The 25,118-nt window shown below is 40.3% G+C and overlaps 2 protein-coding genes and 1 pseudogene across 8 annotated transcripts in view; 1 reads left to right on the top strand and 2 right to left on the bottom strand.

Moving 5' to 3' along the window:
- Positions 1 to 2,985, bottom strand: part of LOC143714367 (uncharacterized) — a 288,790-nt gene extending 285,805 nt beyond the window's left edge. Inside the window, exon 1 of the mRNA XM_077205482.1 lies at positions 2,902 to 2,985. The gene's annotated coding sequence lies outside the window, so the exon portion shown is untranslated. The remainder of the gene's footprint in view (positions 1 to 2,901) is intronic.
- The window catches only part of LOC143714394 (uncharacterized), a 185,255-nt pseudogene that overhangs the window by 80,869 nt on the left and 79,268 nt on the right, over positions 1 to 25,118 (top strand). The gene's annotated exons all lie outside the window — the stretch shown is intronic.
- The window catches only part of LOC143714410 (uncharacterized), an 81,702-nt gene that overhangs the window by 8,998 nt on the left and 47,586 nt on the right, over positions 1 to 25,118 (bottom strand). For 4 of the 6 annotated variants that reach the window (XR_013195482.1, XM_077205547.1, XM_077205551.1 and 1 more), the window contains exon 2: positions 2,902 to 4,789. Coding sequence is in view for 5 of the 6 variants with exons in the window: in XM_077205547.1 (XP_077061662.1) it covers positions 2,902 to 4,789 (1,888 nt within the window). In the remaining variant the exon portion in view is untranslated. The remainder of the gene's footprint in view (positions 1 to 2,901; positions 4,790 to 25,118) is intronic. The other 2 variants (XM_077205549.1, XM_077205548.1) reach the window with 1 other exon arrangement.

The following is a 25,118-nucleotide window of genomic DNA, read 5'->3' as shown; positions in this document are numbered from 1 at the left end:
AATATCTGTTGGAATTCAGCAGAGAGGGAAGGCTGTTTCCATGCAAAGTTGCACTTAGTGCTTGCCTTCATTCGGTAAAAATCCGAGATGAAACATGTCCACTTAGGTGTTGAGCTCCTCTGTGATGAGTGTAAAGTGCTCCGCTTGGGCGTTAACGATATGATTTGCAAAACAGATTCTAGAGTTGGGGGCTGGACTACACCTAGTTGAACCGCTGCTTCCCGTGGGCTCCCTTCTCATGATGCCAGTTTCACCGTGAGCCCGGTTCAAGTGTCGGCTTGCTGCGCCATTCCCCTCCTATGGACTGGATACGTGCGCCTTTCTACTCCAGTTGAGTTCCCTTAAAATTGAACCCTGTTGAGTTCCTCCACACCCCCCCCCCCCCCCCCCCCCGACGTCGGACGTGCGGAACGTCTGGTGTTAGGCCTACCACTCGTTAGCAGTGTGGAACCTGTGTTAGCCTGGGTCCATATGTTGCGGTCCCTACGGCGACCCCATATGTGTATTCTTCCACGATATGGCTCCCTGCGGCGAGCCCGTGTCTTCCCTCGGCAGAGTCTCCCTGCCGTCACTGTCCGGTGTGTCTCCCCCGTCTTAGGCTGGAGCCACCCCAGTGACATTCCATATGTTAAACTGCCCGGCTTTCGCCCAGTTAATATGTGTATTCTCCACGTTACCTCCCTCTGGGTTGGATGTGGCTTCCGCAACGTCCCTTCCTTCCAATGTACGGGGAACGCTTTCCCAGTGGTCCTGTAGGAACAGCAGTGACTTCCCTGGCCTAAGCCCTGTCCTTCCCCGCCTTAAATTTGCGGGGGCATCAGGCGGCTTTTGTTTAGGCACTGGAAGGTGGCAGCTTTAGTGGCGTTTTCAAAGGTTATCGACTACGTCTGACGTTATCGACTGAAAGGGAACGTCCTGGTTGGCTCGTTCAATAGTAATCGAAGATGATCTCTAGCGCGATCCCGATTCAGTCGACGTCGACTACGTCCTCCGTTCCCTCCTTCAGGGAACGGTGGGTTGCATACGCAACCAGGACGTTACGTATGTAACAGAGTACGTTTTCACGTTAAGAGTTTTTTTCACCGAAAATGCATTGCGTTAATATTCCTGGCTCATTTGCTCACATGTATATGGTATGTATTATCAACAAGGTAAATTCGATTTTTTAATATCACTGTTTTAGTACATTAAGGCACTTGAAGGGTGAGTTGCACTAAAAAGGATTCTGGATCCTGGTGTCAGTTCACCCTTCGCCTATGTTGCTTGATCAGCCCTTTAATTCTAACAGTGTTTCTGAGTGCTTAATCTGTTTAAAATTAAGTGGTGAAACACAACTCGATTGAAAATAAATCAACAAATTCTCGATTAACGGTAAACTTAATTGAATCCTTATTGGTGCAACCCATCCTTAAGCCCTATTTGCGTGGGATTAGTATTACATGGGGACCACGTGTGATTTAGAAATTACCCCCCCACATCTGAATTCCGTGTGGCGGATTCACACGGGATAACCGAAGCCTGTGATTTTACTCGAATTTACTGATTTATCTCCTGGATATGATGGATGAAAAGGCGCACGAGTAACAAAAAGTTTGAAAAAAATTATAAACAACCCTGCCAAATCACAGAGATGCCGATTCACACAGGACTAATATCACAGGACCTCGTTGTTCTGCGAAATATGGTAGGTAATTTGCGGGGGAATTTTTACTTTACAAATTACAGATATGGCCGATTCGCAAGGGATTAAGATCACAGACAACCTCCGCAATAATTACAAATGACTAGAGGTCACCAGGTAATACTTATCCCGTGCGAATAGGGCTTAAGTGTTTCAGGTTAAGTGTTTTAAAATGTCCCGCTGTTTTTAGTGATTGAAATACTGTGAAGTTGCTGTATATGGAACATAAGTGCCCAAAACTTGCATCTTGTTTACATATTTATAGAAATTGACAGGCCTGTGATGCAGTTCTAAGGCTGTTTTGCCCTCCACGGCTCTGCGAAAAACACATGACTGAAAACTATTAAAGGTCATTGTAATTCCATCAAATCAGAGGCCAATCAGCTTGAAACAATGTGATTGTTGACCAAAGCGATGCAAAAATGTGATAATTTGTTGACAAATGGCCCTTTCACAACAAACGTCAAACAAAAATATGTGTTGGACTGAAGGAAAAGCAAAGTCACGCCTGTTCAACAGAGGGCGATACATATACTGACCTTTCAGCCGTCGTAAAAGTATCTGCCAAGGGCATAAATGTAAATGTCTCAACATGGCAAAAGTGGAACTTTCAATGGACTATTTTAAACAAACAACTTGCTAATCATGACTTGCTCGTCAGGGGCGTGTCTAGAGGGGTGGCACGGGGTGGCACCGCCCCCCCCCGGTGCCCACCCAAAATCATTGGGCTAGATTTACTGTCAACCTGACATTGCCCAACCCCATTGGATCAGAGTGCTGCCAATCACTGCTTGATTTGCGATTCGCAAAGCGGAATCACAGGTCCGCGTTTTTCAGTTGAACAGTTAAGAGAGAGAGACCTCGTCACATCACTGTTTATGGTATATACACACTGAATTACAGTATATATTTTGAAAAATCGCACCGTATGTTAGTCTGATTACTATTGTATGTCGCCTCGCCAGTAGCCTAACGTATTAGCTAACGTAATTAATGCCTATGTCATGTTTTTTATTAGAACAACAATGTGTGGTCCAATCCTTGCAAAATATAAAAAGATTTTCAGGCATTTGTGCAGTGCCACATTTAATATCATCTATATTAGGGCACTGGGCATTGCAACGATTTTTGAAATCGTGCTTAATATTTTCTAAACAAATATTTATTTCCAGTTGAATTTTCTGATTTCCCATTTCTCAACACAAAGATGACCTACTTACCGTGATCTCAGACTGTGGTGATGTGGTTTCTCCACTGCATGAATCTTCATGTGTAGCTTCAAGTGAGTTTTAAAACAGAAACTCGTTCCACACTGATCACACGTGTGCAGGTTCTCTCCACTGTGGGTCCTCTCATGTGATTTCAGATTTAGTGAATGACTAAATCTTTTATCAAAGTGTGAACACTTGTAAGGTTTTTCTCCAGTGTGGATCCTCTCATGTTTTTTCAGAGATGATGACAGACTGAATCTCTTGTCGCAGTGTGAACACTTATAAGGTTTTTCTCCAGTGTGGATCCTCTCATGTGATTTCAGATATGATAAGTCACTGAATCTCTTTTCACAATGTGAACACGTGTAAGGTTTTTCTCCAGTGTGGATCCTCTCATGTGTTTTCAGAGTTCCTGAACGACTGAATCTCTTGTCACAGTGTGAACACGTGTAAGGTTTTTCTCCAGTGTGGATCCTCTCATGTTTTTTCAGAGTTGATGACACACTGAATCTCGTGTCACAGTGTGAACACTTGTAAGGTTTTTCTCCAGTGTGGATCCTCTCATGTCTTTTCAGATGTGATGACAGACTGAATCTCTTGTCACAGTGTGAACACTTGTAAGGTTTTTCTCCAGCGTGAATCCTCTCATGTGTTTGCAGATGTAATAAACGACTAAATCTCTTGTCACAGTGTGAAAACGTGTAAGGTTTTTCTCCAGTGTGGATCCTCTCATGTGTTTGCAGATGTAATAAACGACTAAATCTCTTGTCACAGTGTGAACACTTGTAAGGTTTTTCTCCAGTGTGGATCCTCTCATGTCTTTTCAGAGATGATAAGTCACTGAATCTCTTTTTACAATGTGAACACGTGTAAGGTTTTTCTCCAGTGTGGATCCTCTCATGTGTTTTCAGAGTTCCTGAACGACTGAATCTCTTGTCACAGTGTGAACACTTGTAAGGTTTTTCTCCAGTGTGGATCCTCTCATGTTTTTTCAGAGATGATGTGTCACTGAATCTCTTTTCACAATGTGAACACTTGTAAGGTTTTTCTCCAGTGTGGAAACTCTCATGTTTTTTCAGATGTGATGACAGACTGAATCCCTTGTCACAGTGTGAACACTTGTAAGGTTTTTCTCCAGTGTGAATCCTCCCATGTGTTTTCAGATGTAATAAACGACTGAATCTCTTGTCACAGTGTGAACACTTGTATGATTTTTCTCCAGTGTGGATCCTCTCATGTGTTTTCAGAGTTCCTGAACGACTGAATCTCTTGTCACAGTGTGAACACTTGTAAGGTTTTTCTCCAGTGTGGATCCTCTCATGTCTTTTCAGAGATGACAAGTCACTGAATCTCTTTTCACAGTGTGAACACTTGTAAGGTTTTTCTCCAGTGTGAATCCTCTCATGTGTTTTCAGAGTTCCAGAACGACTGAATCTTTTGTCACAGTGTGAACACGTGTAAGGTTTTTCTCTAGGTTGGACATGATGTTCCTCCTTCACTTCACTCAATTCTTCTCTCTCCTCCTTCACTTCACTCAGTTCTTCTCTCTCCTCCTTCACTTCACTCAGTTCTTCACTCTTCTCCTTCACTTCACTCAGTTCTTCTCTCTCCTCCTTCACTTCAATCAGTTCTTCTCTCTCCTCCTTCACTTCACTCAGTTCTTCTCTCTCCTCCTTCACTTCAATCAGTTCTTCTCTCTCCTCCTTCACTTCACTCAGTTCTTCTCTCTCCTCCTTCACTTCACTCAGTTCTTCACTCTCCTCCTTCACTTCAATCAGTTCTTCTCTCTCCTCCTTCACTTCATTCAGTTCTTCTCTCTCCTCCACTTCATTCAGTTCTTCTCTCTCCTCCTTCACTTCAATCAGTTCTTCTCTCTCCTCCTTCACTTCCATCAGGTCTGAAATGAAAGAAAAACTTAAATTTTCACTCAAAATAATTTAAAGAGAGAAATATGGAGTGAATGGAGATAAAAATTAGCCCAGATGTAATATACAACTGCTATAAAATGTTACAATAGTTTGTATGTCTTTTTATAAATTAATTATATGTCCAAGAAACTTTATGAATGAGGTACACTGATCTTTCAATTAGTATTTTAAAAACATTTTAGACAGTCATTGTGTCCACATAACATTCGGTAATATTTGAAAGATCAGTGTAAACTCAATTTTATTTAGTACTCGTCACAGTGTGAACACTTGTAAGGTAATGTTTCTGTAGCAAGAACTATTAAATATATTTGATAACACAAATATCAAACGTGATATTAACATTAAAACACACAATACTGCCATATTTTAACATCAACTTTTAGATTTGTATTTATGTTATTAAAAACGTTTTAATTATTAAGTGCTGGTCAGACTAAACTTTTCCTTCCATTTACTTCATACGCATGTGAATCTGGGTCACCGGAAACACAAGCTGAAATGAATTTTGCTTTTAGAAAGTAGTGTTGTCACGATACTAGAATTTCTAACTTTGATCCAATAACTTGAAAAATATCTATATTCGATACCATTTTCGATACCATGGAGAAAAAAACACTGCCACAATATTAAGGGAGTATTTTTTTTTATTTAAAGCTAAATATAACAAGTCTAGAACATGACAATGAGGTAGCCTATATTTTACATTAACAAAAATGTCCTGAGTTCTATCTGTTAATATTTTTTCATTGGACCAGAGCAAACATGATCCGTTGCATTTTTATTACCTACTGTTATCAAAGATTGAAATATACTGTAACAAATGCATTGCTCATCTGTCATAAATGCCGGTTAATACATTAACGTTATTTGATGAACAGATTTAAACGCAAACGTGCGTGCATCACACGAGAAAACAATGCTCACTGGATCGACATGAAGTCAAGTCACCTATATTTTTATAGTGCTTTTAACAATACAGATTGTGTCAAAGCACTTAACAGTATCAAAATGGAGGATAGTGTGTCAGTAATGTATAATAATAAGATTAAACATTCAGTTTTCAGTTAAAGGTGGTATCAGCAATTTCAGGCCCAAAAATAAATGATCACATTCATCAAATTTTTCCTAACGATCTGCTAGCTGCACGCCCCGTAAGCATGCCGTCCAAAAAACACGTCTCTGTAGGCAGCCTAGGCTCTGAAATCTGCACACAAAAACTATTGGTTTCAACAACCACCAAAACCAAAATAAACTGTGTTCCAACCAATCACCGACAGGGGGTGGGTGTTGTGAGGTTTTGCGCTTGTGCACTGCTGCACGCAAAGTCGGAACACGGCTGCCTACAGAGACACATTTTTTTGACGGCCTGCTTATGGGGCGGGCAGCTAGCGGGTCGTTAGGAAACATTAGATGAATGTGATCAGTTATTTCTGGGCCTGAAATCACTGATACCACCTTTAAAGGCATTTCATTATTGAAATTCAGAGATGTCATTGTCTAGCTCAGTTTAGTTTAAAGCTAGGGTATACGATTTCAAAGATTGTTCATTATTAATATCCTCGTTTAGATGCTGGTTATTGTTATATAGTACAATCATAACCATATGAATAGAAAAAAGAATGAAAAAAATCCATTCACTCTATAGGCTGTACAGCCGCAAAAAAGTTGACCAATGTAAGCTGTCCGGCCGGACAGCTTACATTGGTCAACTGCTCTCATCCAATTACCAGCTCCACTTGAAACTCCGCCTGGCGCTCGCGTCTCCACCCCACCGCACCCGCCCCCCTCCTGCGACATGAAATGGCGCGTGTAAGCAGCTGACAGTCTATGGTAGCTAGCTAAGTAGCATATAAGCAATGGATAAAAAAAGACATCAGCAAGCGTCCCCTGCTTGCCTCTACAGTAAAGTTAGGACGAAAGAGAAAGTCATTAGAGGAACGAGCAGAGATTAAAAAAAATGTGAAGAACGCCGAACTTTGAGTAGGATAAATATAGGGTCCACCATTGACCGTTGGAGGAAGCTTCAGGGAGATCTGGGACTGAAGACCGACGCTGACACGGCTGACTTTTTGTTGAGCAGGTAAACATTTATTTATACTTTTATGGTGTGACGTGTTACATAAATAGCTTTTTTTCAGTTAGACAACTTGCTCCTGCTGCCGGTCGGCATTGGAATGAGAGCCGTTTAGCATCGCCTATCACGGGTCAAAGTAATTATATTTCTTGAAGTCCTTGACACAGCGTACATCTCAGTTCCGATGTTTACTACCGGTGATCACAGCTTGACTGAGTGACGTTGTTCAATTCGTTTCCCGGTGGGAGGGATCAGGTAGCACAGAGGGGATGGGTGTGTGTGTGGAGGGGTGGGATGAGTTTTTTAAAACTTCCCTAACGTCTCAGGCTTTCTCGACCGATTTTTAACATCATATACTATAGCTTTAATTAGTAGCCTATCTGTGTACCGATAACCAAATTGATGATAATCGCTAATGAAGGCAAATTGCAGAATTAAATAATAATTTTTGGGATTAAGTTAAATAGGCAAAAGTTAATTAACATTTGACCACAGTTAAAATATTTACTTGTCAAAGATTCCTCAGTCAGATTATATTAACTTTAGAATTACGGTGAAAAAACGAGACAACACTCATATCAACAACAAAGGCCATCTCGGTTAATGTTTCAGAAATGTTAAAATGAGAAGAGTTACAGTGTTTCCTTTAGGAGTTTTTTTTTTTTTTGCAGTGGGGGCAGGTCTTTCCCATAGATCTGTACAAACAACAACGGTGTGTTTTTTACACGTCCACGCTATTCTCCGACATGCCGGCTCGCGGTATGATAAAAACCTCATCTCCATTGACTTGAACAAAAACTATGATAAAACCTGTTGGAAAGCATCTTTTGCATTGATTTTTGTGTGAGCATATCAGTGAACACCCCAGACCACTCGGTGAGTTTCACGTCTTTGTAAACTAAAGTTTAATGCATTTTAGGAAGGATTGTTTCTGTGTACCTATGCAACCATTGTGGAGGTAGGGGGGTGCAACCACAGAAACCGAAAATTCTCGGGACAGCAGCATAAGTCAAATTTTGCTAATTTTAATCTTAACCATTCTATTTCATCAGAAACAAATTAAAAGAGGGCTTTAAGTGTAAAATACCGAACTTGTCCTTTAAACCAAATGATTATTTCGGTCTAAATGAGTCTACTCCACCAGGATACTGATACAGAGATATTTTAAATGTTACTCAGAAAACAGGTCACAGGTTTAATTCGTTTGAAGTACTTGTGCTAAATGTTACAGTCTTAGATGTAAGAAAGAAATCCCTATTATCTCTAGCCTTGGCTACTGTATATAGACCTCCAGGGCCCTATGCTGATTTCCTAAAAGAGTTTGCAGACTTTCTCTCAGATCTATTGGTCAATGTCGATAAAGCAATAATTGTTGGAGTTTTAACTAGGGCTGGGCAAAAACAACATTTTTGATACCAATACTGATACCTTGACTTCGATACGGATTCCTGAACGATACTTTTTTCGATACCAATTTTATGAAATCCGTTTTAACAATATTACATAATCTAAAAAAAAAAAACTTTTTCAGTTTGTTGACTTTTTTACACTCATATTTTGAGTCTGTTAAAAAGCACCAATGTTAAATTGTATATGTTTCCTAATCATTTAACAACATGTAGCCTATTCTTTACTTGACTTGACCTGACTTCCTGCTCAGCTACTGTTCGGACGCCCTTGCTTACTGCACCGCGCTTTGCTCAATCGCTTTTATATTTTTATATTTTATCTCCTTTTATCACCTTATTTTAACTTCAGCAAATCAGCACAGTGCTCAAACGCTTGGATTACTACAAAATGTTTTTATTCGACCAGCCTCCCACTGAAAGCTTACATTCCGGCGAAGCGAAAACACAACTGCCATTAGGACATTCATAAGGATAAGAAAATGTCTCCTCTGGAATCTACTTGCTGCTCTAACTCCCACAGACTTTTAAAAAGGATTGCAGTTCTTGAAACAAAGTTAATTGCGGGACCACCAAATCAGACGGAACACACAACAGAGCTTCGTCATGGACGCCCTCAGCATACAGCCGGTGAGTCCCATGAATCTAGTGTTCCTCGACAGGCTATACTGAGTTTAGAGAAACAAGCCGATCGACCAGCCATCAGCCACCAGCTAACACTGATGCTAACTGGGGCTCAAGATCGAGCAGACAGCGGCACTCAATTCAGAGCGCAGCCGAGCCCAGGACTCCGATAGTGGGGTACTCCATAATCAGAAACATTAGCAGCAGGGATACAACTACATGCTGCCTTCCACAAGCAACAACTTCTGATGTAAAAGGGAACTTCAGAACATTCTTATGAAACATAAGACTGCAAATCGACTCATCATTCATGTGGGGAAGAATGATATTCATAAAGAGCAGTCGGAACTCCTTAAGAAGGATTTCAATGAACTTTTTGAAACACTTAAAAGACTGAAAGTTCAAATATTCATCAGTGGACCACTCCCAGGAAGAGGAACAAACAGGTTTTCACGGTTGCTCGGGCTTAATACATTGCTGCAAAAAACCTGCAATATAAAAGGAGTGAACTTCATTGACAACTTCAATATTTTCTGGAGCCAGAGGCAACTGTTTCAACAGGATGGCCACCACCCAAACAAACTTGATTCAAGAGTTCTAAAGGACAATATCTACTTCTCCCTCCATCATTCTTCTGCAGTGTGTGCCAATCCACTCAACCTGAATGGCACACACACACCTGGATATAGTATGAATGACCACAGGACTTCACTTCAGCACCTGAATGGACATGCGGTTGACACATCACTCAAGGACAGTGATAACACCACTCAGCCACAACAACCTCCGCTCACGGAAACAATCTCAGCTGAGCCCTGCCCACAGAGCTCACCACAGACAGACTGTGATATACTAGCTCTGCTCCAAGATTCAGCACCCAAGGATGACTTTCTGGAAAACAGCCAAGGAAACCAGGACAGCATATTTCAGCCTCCGATAACACCAGAGCAACAGCCGCCCTCACCGGACACGTTATCCCTCTCTCCAGCATCTCCACTTCTGTGCTTCTCAGAGAAAATGGAACAACTGGTGTATGCTGGAACCAAACTATCCCACTCTTGCTGCAAGCCCCCAGATACCAACCGAAAAACGGCAGGCCCCACAACCACCAAAGCCTGCGGGCCCAGCTCGCCCTCCTCCTCCTGTGAGAGCTCTTCGGCCTCTGCCACAGCGCCAGGGCCCACACCCTCCTCCAGCGGCTCGAGGTGAACCAAAATTAACTGATACCAGCTCTCAGTGATATGTGTCAGGTCCCCGCTATGATAACAATAACTTTCTCAAATGTTTACAGAACAAGCGGGATATTCCAAAATACTCTCCAGCCTTTGCTGAGGACTTTACAGAACTGTTATCAACAATTTCCTCAGAGTTTGACTGTTTTATCATTGCTGGAGATTTTAACATTCACATAGATAATGCAGAAACCAATATGGCAAAATAAATCAAAACTGTTTTAAAAACTTTTGATCTGACTCAGCATGCCCATGGACCCACACATAATCGTGAACACACTCTAGATTTACTTATCAGTAAGGGTCTAAACATTTCATCGATTGTTATTAAGGATGTAGCACTGTCTGATCATTTCTGTATTTTCTTTGATATATTGATCTCTCCTGCCATTGAGCTAAATCCGTGTCTGTCAAGAAGAGATGCTTAAATGAGAACACTAGTGTACTATTTATGAAGGCTATCTTTAACACCAATCATATCTGCTGACTGTTGATTTTCTCCTCGATTATTTTAACTCAAAAGTTAAGAGTGTAATTGATGATATTGCTCCTGTGAAAGTCAGGAAGAAGAATGGCAGACAAAAAGCACTTTGGAGAAACTCAACAGCAGTGCAAAATATGAAAAGACAATGCAGAAAAGCAGAGCGCATGTGGCGGAAGACAACACTTGTAGTCCATTATAACATCTAAAAAGACAGCATCCATGCTTTCAATAAGGAAATAGGCAAAGCTAGACAGACTTTCTTCTCGAATATTATAAACAGCAATATAAACACGCGCACTCTTTTTGCTACTGTAGAGAGACTGACAAACCCCCCTAGCCAGATTAACAGTGAAATGATCTCAGAGAGCAAGTGCAGTGAGTTTGCTTCTTTCTTCTCTGAGAAAATCAATAATATCAGAAAGGTGATCAGCTCATCCTTGAGTTGCGCTGGTGTCAGGCAGATCAGACAACAGCCTGAGAAAGTAGTCACTATGTCTGATTTCGAAGAAATTAATGGCAAAATTTTGGAAGAAACCGTACAGCACCTTAAAACATCAACCTGCGCCCTTGATGCACTTCCCAAATCTTTTTTCAAAAATGTGTTACACAGCTTAGAAGCAGATCTCCTAGAAGTGGTAAATGTCTCACTTCTCTCTGGGAGTTTTCTGAACTCCCTGAAAACTGCAGTTGTCAAACCCCTCCTGAAAAAGAGCAATCTGGATAAGACCATTTTAAACAACTATAGACCGATCTCAAATCTTCCTTTCATAGGCAAGATCATTGAAAAAGTTGTCTTCAATCAGCTGAACAAATTCTTAAGCTCAAATGGATACTTTGACAATTTTCAATCTGGTTTCCGACCGCATCATAGTACAGAGACCGCGCTCATAAAGATAATAAACGATATTCGCTTATATATTGATACAAGCAAATTATCAGTGCTGGTACTACTCGACCTCAGTGCTGCATTTGACACTGTTGATCACAACATAATTCTTGACAGGCTGGAAAACTGGGTCGGGCTTTCTGGGATAGTCCTAAAATGGTTCAGGTCATACTTGGTAGGGAGAGGTTATTATGCAAGTATAGGAAACCATAAGTCTGAGTGGACATCCATGACATGCGGAGTCCCTCAAGGCTCAATTCTTGCGCCACTCCTATTCAACCTGTACATGCTCCCAATGAGCCAAATAATGAGAAGGAACCAAATCGCTTACCATAGCTATGCAGACGATACACAGCTCTACTTATCCCTATCGCCTAACGATTACAGCCCCATTAACTCTCTGTTCCAATGCATTGATGAAGTAAACAATTGGATGGGCCAAAACTTTCTTCAGTTAAACAAAGACAAAACTGAAGTCATTGCGTTTGGAAACAAAGATGAAGTTCTCAAGGTGAACGCATACCTTCAGCCTAGGGGTCAAACAACTAAAAATCAAGTCAGGAATCTGGGTGTTTCTCTAGAGTCAGACCTTAGTTTCAGTAGTCATGTCAAAGCAATGACTAAATCAGCATACTATCACCTGAAAAATATTGCAAGAATTAGATGCTTTGTTTCCAGTCAAGACTTCGAGAAACTTGTGCATGCTTTCAATCACCAGCAGGGTGGATTATTGTAATGGACTCCTCACTGGCCTTCCCAAAAAGACCATAAGACAGTTGCAGCTCATACAGAACGCTGCTGCTAGGATTCTGAGCAGAACCAGAAAATATGAACACATCACACCAGTCCTCAGGTCTTTACACTGGCTGCCAGTTACATTTAGGATTGATTTTAAAGTATTATTACTGGTATATAAATCATTCAATGGCCTAGGACCTCAAAACATTGCACATATGCTCACTGAATATCAACCCAACAGATCTGTCATTGTCATGTCTGTGAGGCAAGTATCCTATACGCCAAGTTTCGGTTAATTTGTGACGCGCTCCAGTTATTGCAGTCGAAGACGGATCAACTTTCTACTCTCAAGTGTATCAGATCATTAGGATCACATCAGCTAGAAATACCAAGGGTTCACTCTAAGCATGGCGAGTCCACTTTTAGCTACTATGCCAGCCGCAGCTGGAACCAGCTTCCAGAAGAGATCAGATGTGCTCCTACAGTAGTCACATTCAAATCCAGACTCAAAACACATCTGTTTAGCTGTGCATTTAGTGAATGAGCACTGTACCACTGTTCGTCCGACTGTTTGTATTGCATTTTATTTTATGTTTTTACTTATTCTGATTTCTTTTGATTATTTCTGTATTTTGTCTTTTATTCTAAACTGTTTTAATTATTCCGATTTCTTTTTATCGATTATTTTAATTTCTTCTATGTAAAGCACTTTGAATTACCACTGTGTATGAAATGTGCTATATAAATAAACTTGCCTTGCTTCAATGAGCTCATTGTTTCTGCCTTAACTTAATGCATTGTTTAACAATGAAACTGAGTGAAAATTAATTGAAATGCATTACACAGTCGCCTCTGATAACAAATCACTCTAAATTGTAATTTAGACACATGCATTTTCTGTAAAGCTGCTTTAAAACGATATGTACTATATATGTATTATAAAAATGCTATACAAATAAATGTGAATTGAATTAAATATAGGCTACTGGGGGGCGGGATATATTCCTCGTGCTCAGCACGCATAAAGCTTGCCGCAAAGTACTGGCAAAAGAAAAATGTGTCGGGAAAAAATAGCAAGGAGATACTTCAATTGTTTATTAAAGGGTCATGAACCCCCCCTCTTTCAACTCAAGTCTAGCTCACAATATTTTTCAAGTGGTACTCGATGCAGAGCCAAATGGGAGGAGCTGGAGCTCAAGCTCTTCCCCTCGCTGGAGCTGGATCGGGGCCGCAACTTTCGAGCAGGAGCATCAACTATGAGCACTCAGCATGTTTTCAAAAGCAACATATTTCAGCGCCAGCTCGATTTTTATTTAACACAAATGAACAAAATAAATACTCTGTTTGTCAACAAGAGTTTCATTTGTTATAGATATATCTGTACCGCAAACTGTTATAAAAAGACTCAATTTTAATGACGTACGTAGCCTACGACTGTCTGCTTACACGGCAGGTCCAAAATGCACATCCAATTCATATCAGATTTATTTCCACATATAAATGACGCCTGAAACCTCAAGTATGACTGAGCTATCGCAGTTTACAAGTTTGTTGGTTTGCAAGTCTTGCACCCAGCCGCATAAGAAATATTCATAGGCTTCTAATGACTTAAAGCTTCTAAACTCTTGCATTGTGTCAGGGTGTGTGTGTGAAAGGTGATAACGTTAGTGCTTCTGGGTCTTTCATCCATTCTGTAACGTTAACGTTAGCTGCAGTTCGTACGGGTGCATGTTGTTGATACCAAGCAGTTTCTCTAAATAACGCTGGCTGGCGTTGTTATTTTGTCTCTCCTGATAGAGCCCCTTTCCTTTCACTTCCTATTTCTCCATCAACCGTATCGCTCTCTCTCTCCGTCGCTATTTCTCTCGGCCTCATTTAGCAAGGTGGAGCTGGAGCTCCAGAAAAGGGGGAGCTCGAGCTCTAGCTCCTCCCATTTGGCTCTGCATTGAGCACCATCTCATATTTTTGAAAAATGCAACTTAAATGGGCGTGGATGGCTGTGAGAAGAAGGGAGGGAGTGGGTGTGTCACGGCACGGGAGAGAGGGAACTGTCATCAGCCAGTGGCCCATGCATATCGACTGTCACTAAAAATCAGAGGTAAAAAGTGAGGAAATGCTAGATTTTTTTTATAGCTGGCAAAGTTAACTTCTAATGAAATACACTGACACTTTATTATTGTCCTTTCAATGCCCTGCTACATAGCCTACAGTAATCGTAATTCTATTTAAAACATAGAAAAAAAACGTTCCGTGCATAGCCCCCTGAACCCCAATGACATATATTTAATTACACGAATTAAGCATACAATTGAGGTATTATCAAAATATTTCAAATTTTAATAACGAGTGCTTATTATCAAAAGGCAAGTAAAACGATCAGGGTTATATTTTAGACAGCACATACCTCTGAAGGGATAGAAAAGTCCTCGGGACCGCATTACTCGCAATACGTAACTTGCATTGGTCGTGAACAAGACAGAAGTCCACCATTCTCCAATTCTCAAAGCTCTCTCGGGTAAAATGTTTGCGGCACACGTACAGATTAGATGTGTCCGTGGTTGATGGCCAACCAACCGCCCGGAGCCGGAGTCTAGCCCTGGCAGCATTGCGGGGAAATATATTCAACCCACTTTGACTTTTGCACCACGAAAATATACACTTGCGTCCCATATTGTCTCTTTCCTCTACTACCCGATATCACCGTTTGACATGTCTGTCAATGGAAAGATCCACGTGGTGTCATGAATAATTAAGAGACGGTGTCTTTTCATAGGATAATGAAAACTCAGCCTCATTAATAATTATGAGAGACCGATGAGTCATCAACGCACTATACAGTGCTCTGCCACTTCACAGTCTGTGCTGAAGATTTTAAACCCGGAAGACGAAAATAGCGGAAAGAAACTAAAATTTAACCATTTTCACCCTACTATTAAATCTATCAGATACTAACATTGTCTTCAATGGTGTTCAACACACATACCTCTGTTACAATCTCTGAAAATTTGGTTTAGGGTTTCATGACCCTTTAATGAACAAGTGTCTGCTGAGTGTGTTGGCTGCAAAGATGAATATAGCGATGCTGACTCGTCATTCCTGCAGTAGTGAACACACGCGCACACTATATGGATTACATAATCAAACTATTTATTTCTAATTGTTTCATTTAAAAGTAGACATATTTTGACTGTCTATAGGCCTATTTGTCATGTCTGTGACAAGGGTCAAGTTTCGGTTCATTTGTGACGCGCTCCAGTTCTTGCAGTCGAAGACGGATCAACTTTTTACTCTCAAGTGTATTCTGTGCGCTGTTAAGTGCCTTGTCAGATTTATCGTGTTGATACACACAAACAAAGATAGGCAATATCTAGTTCAAAATAGCCAAAAACTGCAGTCAGTTTTTTTGACGTCATGATTTGCCTATCATATCATTTTGTTTTTACAACGAAAGCCAATGAAAGAATCAAAAAAGATCATGGAAAAGATGATCCAATTTTATAGCGGTGAGTTGCTATACATAGTGTGTGTGTGTGTATGTGTCTGTTTGTTTTCCCATTTCTTTTATAATGTAAATGCATTTCAGTCTGAAAAGATTATGCTATTTATGTATTTATTTATTTGTACATATATTTATTTATATTTGTATATATTGGACAATTGTTTAGTTTTTTCTGTAATTTTCTCCTAGCTCACACACTGCAAAAATTACAGGAACAACTAGTGTGTGTGTGTGTGTGTGTGTGTGTGTTAAGTGTGTTTTTGTTAAGTGCAAGACTTGTTCAACGGCATTGTGTTTTCAGCCAAAGCGTGACTGCTTCGCTGTTTGGCATGACCAGCACTGACTGAAAATTTCATAATTTTATTTATATTTTTATTGTTCTGGTGTGCAAATAAATCACTTATATATAAAGTCTTATGGTTGTGTGTATTATTTTATAATTGAAAAAGCATGGTGCAGTATATATGATGACTAAAATAGCTTGCAGTACCCTTCATAACATTTGGTCATTCGGTTGCTTTTTGAGGTATCCAAGTAGGTTTCTTGGTACCTGGACATAGTCTTGGAAAAAATATGGTAGGAATCTCATTTTTCATAATATCTTCCTCAAATGTGAAATATAAACTGATGAGACTTGTGGCTTTCAATCAATTACCTAACTGGATTCCTCTAGGTTTGTTTTCATTTATTTTTACATGAGATAATAAAATGTTACTTGCCGTGCAAATTATCTTCAAGACACTTCAAATTATATAATTTTTTGTCTGTGTACGTTTTTTCAACTTAAGCATTTGGGTAATAAACTATAAAGTGTCTTCTTTTTAAAGATGTCTAAATTGTGAATGTAGTGCAAACATACTATATCCCATATCTCTGTCTATGGTTCATCTGCATTGGCTCAAATAGGAAGTGTAATGCAGCATAATAAATGAGGTGAAAACAGGAACTATTGTCATGAAATAAAGAGTGTTTTCAGCAGATCTGTTAATATTGATGATCCTCAGACTATCAACACTCATTCAACAAGACATTCAGGATCATCAGCAGATCATCTCACTTTATTCTGAGTGTTTGCTGTTAGAAACACATTATTTGAGCGTTATATATAGGCTATTATTAGTAGGCTATATATTTGTCCTCCCATAGAGCATCTTATTATATAAAGAAAAAGCTTAACGTCAATGCAGTAAGATGGTGATATTAAAACTCAGTAGCCTAGCTACACCTTATTGAATATACAACTCGCTATTGCACGTTAAGCATTTTATATTGGTTTTCTATGGGTGTTGTTCATAATCTGATTTAATCTGTTTGCCCATACAAAGTATACTTTATTAATAAGGTAGGCCTACATTGAGTACTAAATTTGGTGCTTCAATATCACTCACATTAAGCGTAAATGGGGAAGTTCGCTTGATTACGCTGCCGTTGTCTGTTTTAGCAGAATACTGCCATCTAGTGGTAGCAGGTTTTCTCAGACAGTGTGTGTGGATCGTGCAAGGCTAAATCGGCGAAACGAAAGTCTCAAAATCCAAATGAATCAAATAGGATCGACTCAGAAACAAGTCAATGAATGCACGTGTGTCACCTCATCCACAAATGCACATCTTGCTTCTGACCAACATTAATACAAAATCGAGGTTTTGTATTAACAACTATGTGTCTATTTGTAGAAAATGCTGCACATTCATGTGATTTCTGGATTTTGCACACACAAGTGAAATTACTGTCCCAACAGATTTTCCCACTTCTTCAGTCAAGTTTTAAATAGGCCTACGCAGCAGGTCCGTGGATCTAATGATCTATAGAGCATTAAACATGTATCGCAGACAAGCTATTTATGGAAGCTTATGTTTAGCAATATTCAATTTGAAATGTAATATGCAAAATGATAACGCAATATGTAAAATGACAATGCAATATGTAAAATGGTAAATGATCATTTAAATGTAATTTTTCTTAATTGCATTTACACTCACAGTTAAGACACTTGCGATTGCATTTTCATTAAATGTCCCGCAATGAATGTAGCAAAATTCAATGTGCAAACTGAAAATGCATTTCGAGTCAATCACGCCCCTGCCCCGCCCCCTCCCCCCCGCCAATCACTGCGTGAAGTTGGCCCCGCCCCCACCCAATGCAAAACGTCGGCAAAAAAGGCTCAATCGTTTTTACTTAATTTGTGCTGTTACTTTGCTTTATTGTTTGTGCTGCTTCGATTTTTTAGATAATTAAAGAATATTTACAGGTCATTCTGAGGTCACCCAGCCCCCCACATCCTCCAAATAAAATAGTCTCGTTCGTTTGTGCCGGTTAAAGTTTTGTTTGTGCGGCTTCGGTTTTTAAAATAGTAGACCAATTATAGACGATGGCATCAAAACCCGTCAGATTCCGTGATGAACCTATATATTTATAAATATCTGATCAATATGCTTTATAAAATAGAAAAGGGAGATGGTTATACATCAAATGAGTCACTTAATTGAAGATTACATTCAGATATTGTGAAATAAAGAGCGGCCACATTTTTCGGTATGAATTTGACCCCTCAGATTCCGTGACACTGTAGCTAATATTTATCAATATCTAATCAATATGCTTAATAAAATATAAATGGGAGATGGTCATACATCACATGAGTCACTTTACTGAACATTACAGTCCGTTATGAAGAAATAAAGAGCGGTCACATTTTTTGGCAGCTATGAATTTGACCCTTCATATTCTGTGATCTCAGATTATTAGGCCAATGCATTTGTAAAGAAAACCTGTAGGATCTCCAACATTACTGGGTAATTATAGTTAATAGTAATAAGAATAAAGTTAAGCATATGTGTATCAGACAATGAGAATATTTAATACAAAACGAAACAATCATTAACAGAGTCCTGCATCAGACAACAACAGCGCAGCATAATGTTGACATCAAACGGGTGATAAGGCAGAACTTTCTCCCAGACGGTCCAACAACGCACTGGTTCTATCACCTGCAGACGCGTAATAATCCTCGGACCGTAATAATCTTCGGAAACACTACTCTGTTCACGCTTCCCTTCATCTGCCAGTAAATTTATGCTCGTATCAGCTCTGCCGCCGCCATGTTTCCTTCCAACTACAGGGGGCTACAGAAAATAGGCTACAGTCAAGATCTTGAAGAACCACCAAGTGTTTATTTAATTGTATTTAGAAAATGAGTAACAAAATTATTCCAAACAAAGAGGGGTCAGGCAGACCAACACACAACAGATCCTTAATGGGAGGGGATCAAAGTTACACTTAGACATACTTGGAAATTGTAGCCTCTTAATACACCCACTACATTTACTAATTGGCAACAAAATGTACAACTTGTTACACCAAAACTGGCTACTGACAAATGGACAAAACTATGGCAAGTTTTTTTCTGTTATTATGAACATCTGATGTAGTTGAGCAGAATACTCTTTTATGAAGATACTTCATTAAAGGACATATTTAATGAGATCATGCCTGAAAAGGTTTTGGATTTTTTTTATCATAGGTTAATTTAAAAATATATAGTAATATGACTTGTTGTTTATATTTGTTTTGTTTTATTGTATATGATATTTGTATTTTTATAATATAATTTTTGCCATGAAAATAGCTTTGAATGCTGACATGGCATTAAATAAAATAATCTGAATCTGATGTAGTTGAGGAACCAACATCAGATCAAAAAATAAATAAATACCACCACCACTTTTGAAACGTCTCGCGGCACGGATGTACCAATACAAATAAATGAAACATCTCCAGTTAACTAGCAGAGCATTCATTTTGTTCATTTGTTAAACAAGAGGCGATCTAGCGCTGAAATGTTTTTTTTATTTTTTTATCAAGTGAATGAATGATCAATGTGCTCGTTACCGCAGCGATCAGTGGCGCGGATACTGTGTTCTCTTGTGGCTCGCGCGGTGCACGGTCTTCACTCGGACGCGCGCTTCAATCCGTTGGGAGACTCCCTATTCGTTCCGGTGAAGGAGAACTCATGTTGCCACTGCCAACCTCCGCTCTGCTGTTGTGTGCCCGTGCGCCGCGCATGCAGGTGGGAAAAAGTCGCGCAAGTAATTTATGTCACGTGATCGGCTTTTTTGATCGGCGCTTTTGGGGTTCACCGATCAATCTATTTTTAGCCAATATCGGCCCATCACGATCGGCGTCCGATCAATCGGAGCATCCCTACTCGGGATGATGATAATAATTTGTGTGTAATCCTGAGTTTATCCTGATGGAAATATAAAAAAAGCCTTAAACTCCAACAACCTTTTGGAAACAGGGTGTTTTAACCACACAAACAGCTCAATTTGAATGAAGCGCCCATAGTTTACAGCTCCATTTCAAGGGTGTAAATATCTTCAAAATGAATCAGATTCAGTTCCCGCACCGAGTGTAAAGCCAAACGTGATTGGTTGTAGCGAGAACGTGCTACGATTGGTCAGCTCAATGTGGCCGTTATTAGTGGTCGACCGATATGGGTTTTTTGATGGCCGACGCCGATATCTTAGAGAGCAGGGTGGCCGATGGACGATATAAAGCCGATATTTATATATCAAACATACAGTATATATATACACACACACACACACATATATATATATATATATATATATATATATATATATACATATATATATATATATATATATATATATACATATACATATAAATATACACACACTTTATATTTATATAAATCAATACTTAATAAATATTTAAAAATATTTAAAAATATTTAAAATAAACATGCTTAGGCCCTATACTTTAGATGGCAACTTCTTGAATCTGCAATCCTATTACAGTATTTTTCACAAATAAAGTAGTTGTTTAAAAATATATGAATATGTGAATAAAAAGGAAGTAAACACTGTAACAGGACACTCGGTAACCTGGTAATTTCATGCGCACTGATAATCATATTTTTTTTACTTTGACTTTTGACAAGGTAACGCTAATTTTACATACAGCACACAGTGAAAACGACATGAATATGACACAGTGGGCAACTGGATATAGCACAGCATATTTTAAAATGAAGGATTTAAAGTTTTTCGATCGCGTCTCCTGTGAAGCTGATCTTTTGATCAAATAATATAAAAGCAAATGCATTACTTTTTCACATACCATTTACTTTCTTTGATTACAAGTTCTGTAGCCACCGGTTCTGTCTAACAAAGTATTAGATATGACTGAGAGAGAGACGGACAATGTGAGTGAGCGCTGTGTGATCAGATTCAGGCGCTGCCGTTCTCTTCTCAGGTGTGGTGTTCTCTGCGCCGCCCGTCAAAATAAAAGTCTGCAGCGCCGTCCAAATAAAAGTCGCGCTTCCAACACATCGGCCAATCCGAAAAACTTATCGGCCGATGCCGATATTTTAAAAACGCCAAATATCGGCCGATATATCGGCCGTGGCGATATATCGGTCGACCACTAGCCGTTATCTGATTGGCTTGAGGAAATGGTGGGTGGAGTCCACTTATTTGTGGATTTGTCTGCACGTCGACGCTAGAAGTGTTTCAAAATCCACAAATGCGTTAGGGGATTTACAAATGCACAGGAACCGATTCACAAATGCGTGAGGGGATTTACAAATGCACAGGAACCGATTCACAAATGCGTGATGGGATTTACAAATGCGCAGGAAGAGAGTCACAAATGCGTGAGGGGATTTACAAATGCACAGGAACCGATCCACAAATGCATGAGGGGATTTACAAATGCACAGGAACCGATCCACAAATGCGTGATGGGATTTACAAATGCACAGAAACCGATTCACAAATGCGTGAGGGGATTTACAAATGCACAGGAACCGATTCACAAATGCGTGATGGGATTTACAAATGCGCAGGAAGAGAGTCACAAATGCATGAGGGGATTTACAAATGCACAGGAACCGATTCACAAATGCGTGAGGGGATTTACAAATGCACAGGAAGAGAGTCACAAATGCATGAGGGGATTTACAAATGCACAGGAACCGATTCACAAATGCGTGAGGGGATTTACAAATGCACAGGAAGAGAGTCACAAATGCGTGAGGGGATTTACAAATGCACAGGAAGAGAGTCACAAATGCATGAGGGGATTTACAAATGCACAGGAACCGATTCACAAATGCGTGAGGGGATTTACAAATGCGCAGGAAGAGAGTCACAAATGCATGAGGGGATTTACAAATGCACAGGAACCGATTCACAAATGCGTGAGGGGATTTACAAATGCGCAGAAAGTGATTCACAAATGCGTGAGGGGATTTACAAATGAGCAGGAAGAGATTCACAAATGCGTGAGGGGATTTACAAATGCGCAGGAAGAGATTCACAAATGCGTGAGGGGATTTACAAATGCACAGAAACCGATCCACAAATGCGTGAGGGGATTTACAAATGCACAGGAACCGATTCACAAATGCGTGAGGGGATTTACAAATGCACAGGAACCGATTCACAAATGCGTGAGGGGATTTACAAATGCACAGAAACCGATCCACAAATGCGTGATGGGATTTACAAATGCACAGAAACCGATTCACAAATGCGTGAGGGGATTTACAAATGCACAGAAACCGATTCACAAATGCGTGAGGGGATTTACAAATGCACAGAAACCGATCCACAAATGCGTGAGGGGATTTACAAATGCGCAGGAACCGATTCACAAATGCGTGATGGGATTTACAAATGCGCAGGAAGAGAGTCACAAATGCATGAGGGGATTTACAAATGCACAGGAACCGATTCACAAATGCGTGAGGGGATTTACAAATGTGCAGGAAGAGATTCACAAATGCGTGAGGGGATTTACAAATGCACAGGAACCGATTCACAAATGCGTGAAGGGATTTACAAATGCACAGGAACCGATTCACAAATGCGTGATGGGATTTACAAATGCACAGGAACCGATTCACAAATGCGTGAGGGGATTTACAAATGCACAGAAACCGATCCACAAATGCGTGAGGGGATTTACAAATGCACAGGAACTGATTCACAAATGCGTGATGGGATTTACAAATGCACAGGAACCGATTCACAAATGCGTGAGGGGATTTACAAATGCACAGGAACTGATTCACAAATGCGTGATGGGATTTACAAATGCACAGGAACCGATTCACAAATGCGTGAGGGGATTTACAAATGCACAGGAACCGATTCACAAATGCGTGATGGGATTTACAAATGCACAGGAACCGATTCACAAATGCGTGAGGGGATTTACAAATGAGCAGGAAGAGATTCACAAATGCGTGAGGGGATTTACAAATGCGCAGGAAGAGATTCACAAATGCGTGAGGGGATTTACAAATGCACAGAAACCGATCCACAAATGCGTGAGGGGATTTACAAATGCACAGGAACCGATTCACAAATGCGTGATGGGATTTACAAATGCACAGGAACCGATTCACAAATGCGTGAGGGGATTTACAAATGCACAGAAACCGATCCACAAATGCGTGAGGGGATTTACAAATGCACAGGAACTGATTCACAAATGCGTGAGGGGATTTACAAATGCAGGAAGAGATTCACAAATGCGTGAGGGGATTTACAAATGCACAGGAACCGATTCACAAATGCGTGAGGGGATTTACAAATGCACAGGAACCGATTCACAAATGCGTGAGGGGATTTACAAATGCACAGGAACCGATTCACAAATGCGTGAGGGGATTTACAAATGCACAGGAACCGATTCACAAATGCGTGAGGGGATTTACAAATGCACAGGAACCGATTCACAAATGCGTGAGGGGATTTACAAATGAGCAGGAAGAGATTCACAAATGCGTGAGGGGATTTACAAATGCGCAGGAAGAGATTCACAAATGCGTGAGGGGATTTACAAATGCACAGGAACCGATTCACAAATGCGTGAGGGGATTTACAAATGCGCAGGAAGAGATTCACAAATGCGTGAGGGGATTTACAAATGCGCAGGAAGAGAGTCACAAATGCGTGAGGGGATTTACAAATGCACAGGAACCGATTCACAAATGCGTGATGGGATTTACAAATGCAGGAAGAGATTCACAAATGCGTGAGGGGATTTACAAATGCACAGGAACCGATTCACAAATGCGTGAGGGGATTTACAAATGCAGGAAGAGATTCACAAATGCGTGAGGGGGTTTACAAATGCACAGGAACCGATTCACAAATGCGTGATGGGATTTACAAATGCACAGGAACCGATCCACAAATGCGTGAGGGGATTTACAAATGCACAGGAACCGATTCACAAATGCGTGAGGGGATTTACAAATGCACAGAAACCGATCCACAAATGCGTGAGGGGATTTACAAATGCACAGGAACTGATTCACAAATGCGTGAGGGGATTTACAAATGCAGGAAGAGATTCACAAATGCGTGAGGGGATTTACAAATGCACAGGAACCGATTCACAAATGCGTGAAGGGATTTACAAATGCAGGAAGAGATTCACAAATGCGTTAGGGGATTTACAAATGCACAGGAACCGATTCACAAATGCGTGATGGGATTTACAAATGCAGGAAGAGATTCACAAATGCGTGAGGGGATTTACAAATGCAGGAAGAGATTCACAAATGCGTTAGGGGATTTACAAATGCACAGGAACCGATTCACAAATGCGTGAGGGGATTTACAAATGCAGGAAGAGATTCACAAATGCGTTAGGGGATTTACAAATGCACAGGAACCGATTCACAAATGCGTGATGGGATTTACAAATGCACAGGAACCGATTCACAAATGCGTGAGGGGATTTACAAATGCACAGGAACCGATTCACAAATGCGTGATGGGATTTACAAATGCACAGGAAGAGATTCACAAATGTGTGAGGGGATTTACAAATGCACAGGAACCGATTCACAAATGCGTGATGGGATTTACAAATGCACAGGAACCGATTCACAAATGCGTGAGGGGATTTACAAATGCACAGGAAGAGATTCACAAATGCGTGAGGGGATTTACAAATGCACAGGAACCGATTCACAAATGCGTGATGGGATTTACAAATGCACAGGAAGAGATTCACAAATGTGTGAGGGGATTTACAAATGCACAGGAACCGATTCACAAATGCGTGAGGGGATTTACAAATGCACAGGAACCGATTCACAAATGCGTGAGGGGATTTACAAATGCACTGGAAGAGATTCACAAATGCGTGAGGGGATTTACAAATGCACAGGAACCGATTCACAAATGCGTGAGGGGATTTACAAATGCACAGGAAGAGATTCACAAATGCGTGAGGGGATTTACAAATGCACAGGAAGAGATTCACAAATGCGTGAGGGGATTTACAAATGCACAGGAACCGATTCACA

This window comes from Siphateles boraxobius, unplaced genomic scaffold, assembly GCF_051911475.1.
Source record: "Siphateles boraxobius isolate OS27281-9 unplaced genomic scaffold, OSU_SipBor_1 54, whole genome shotgun sequence".
Taxonomy (NCBI): domain Eukaryota; kingdom Metazoa; phylum Chordata; class Actinopteri; order Cypriniformes; family Leuciscidae; genus Siphateles; species Siphateles boraxobius.
This window is presented reverse-complemented; position numbering and strand designations above follow the sequence as displayed.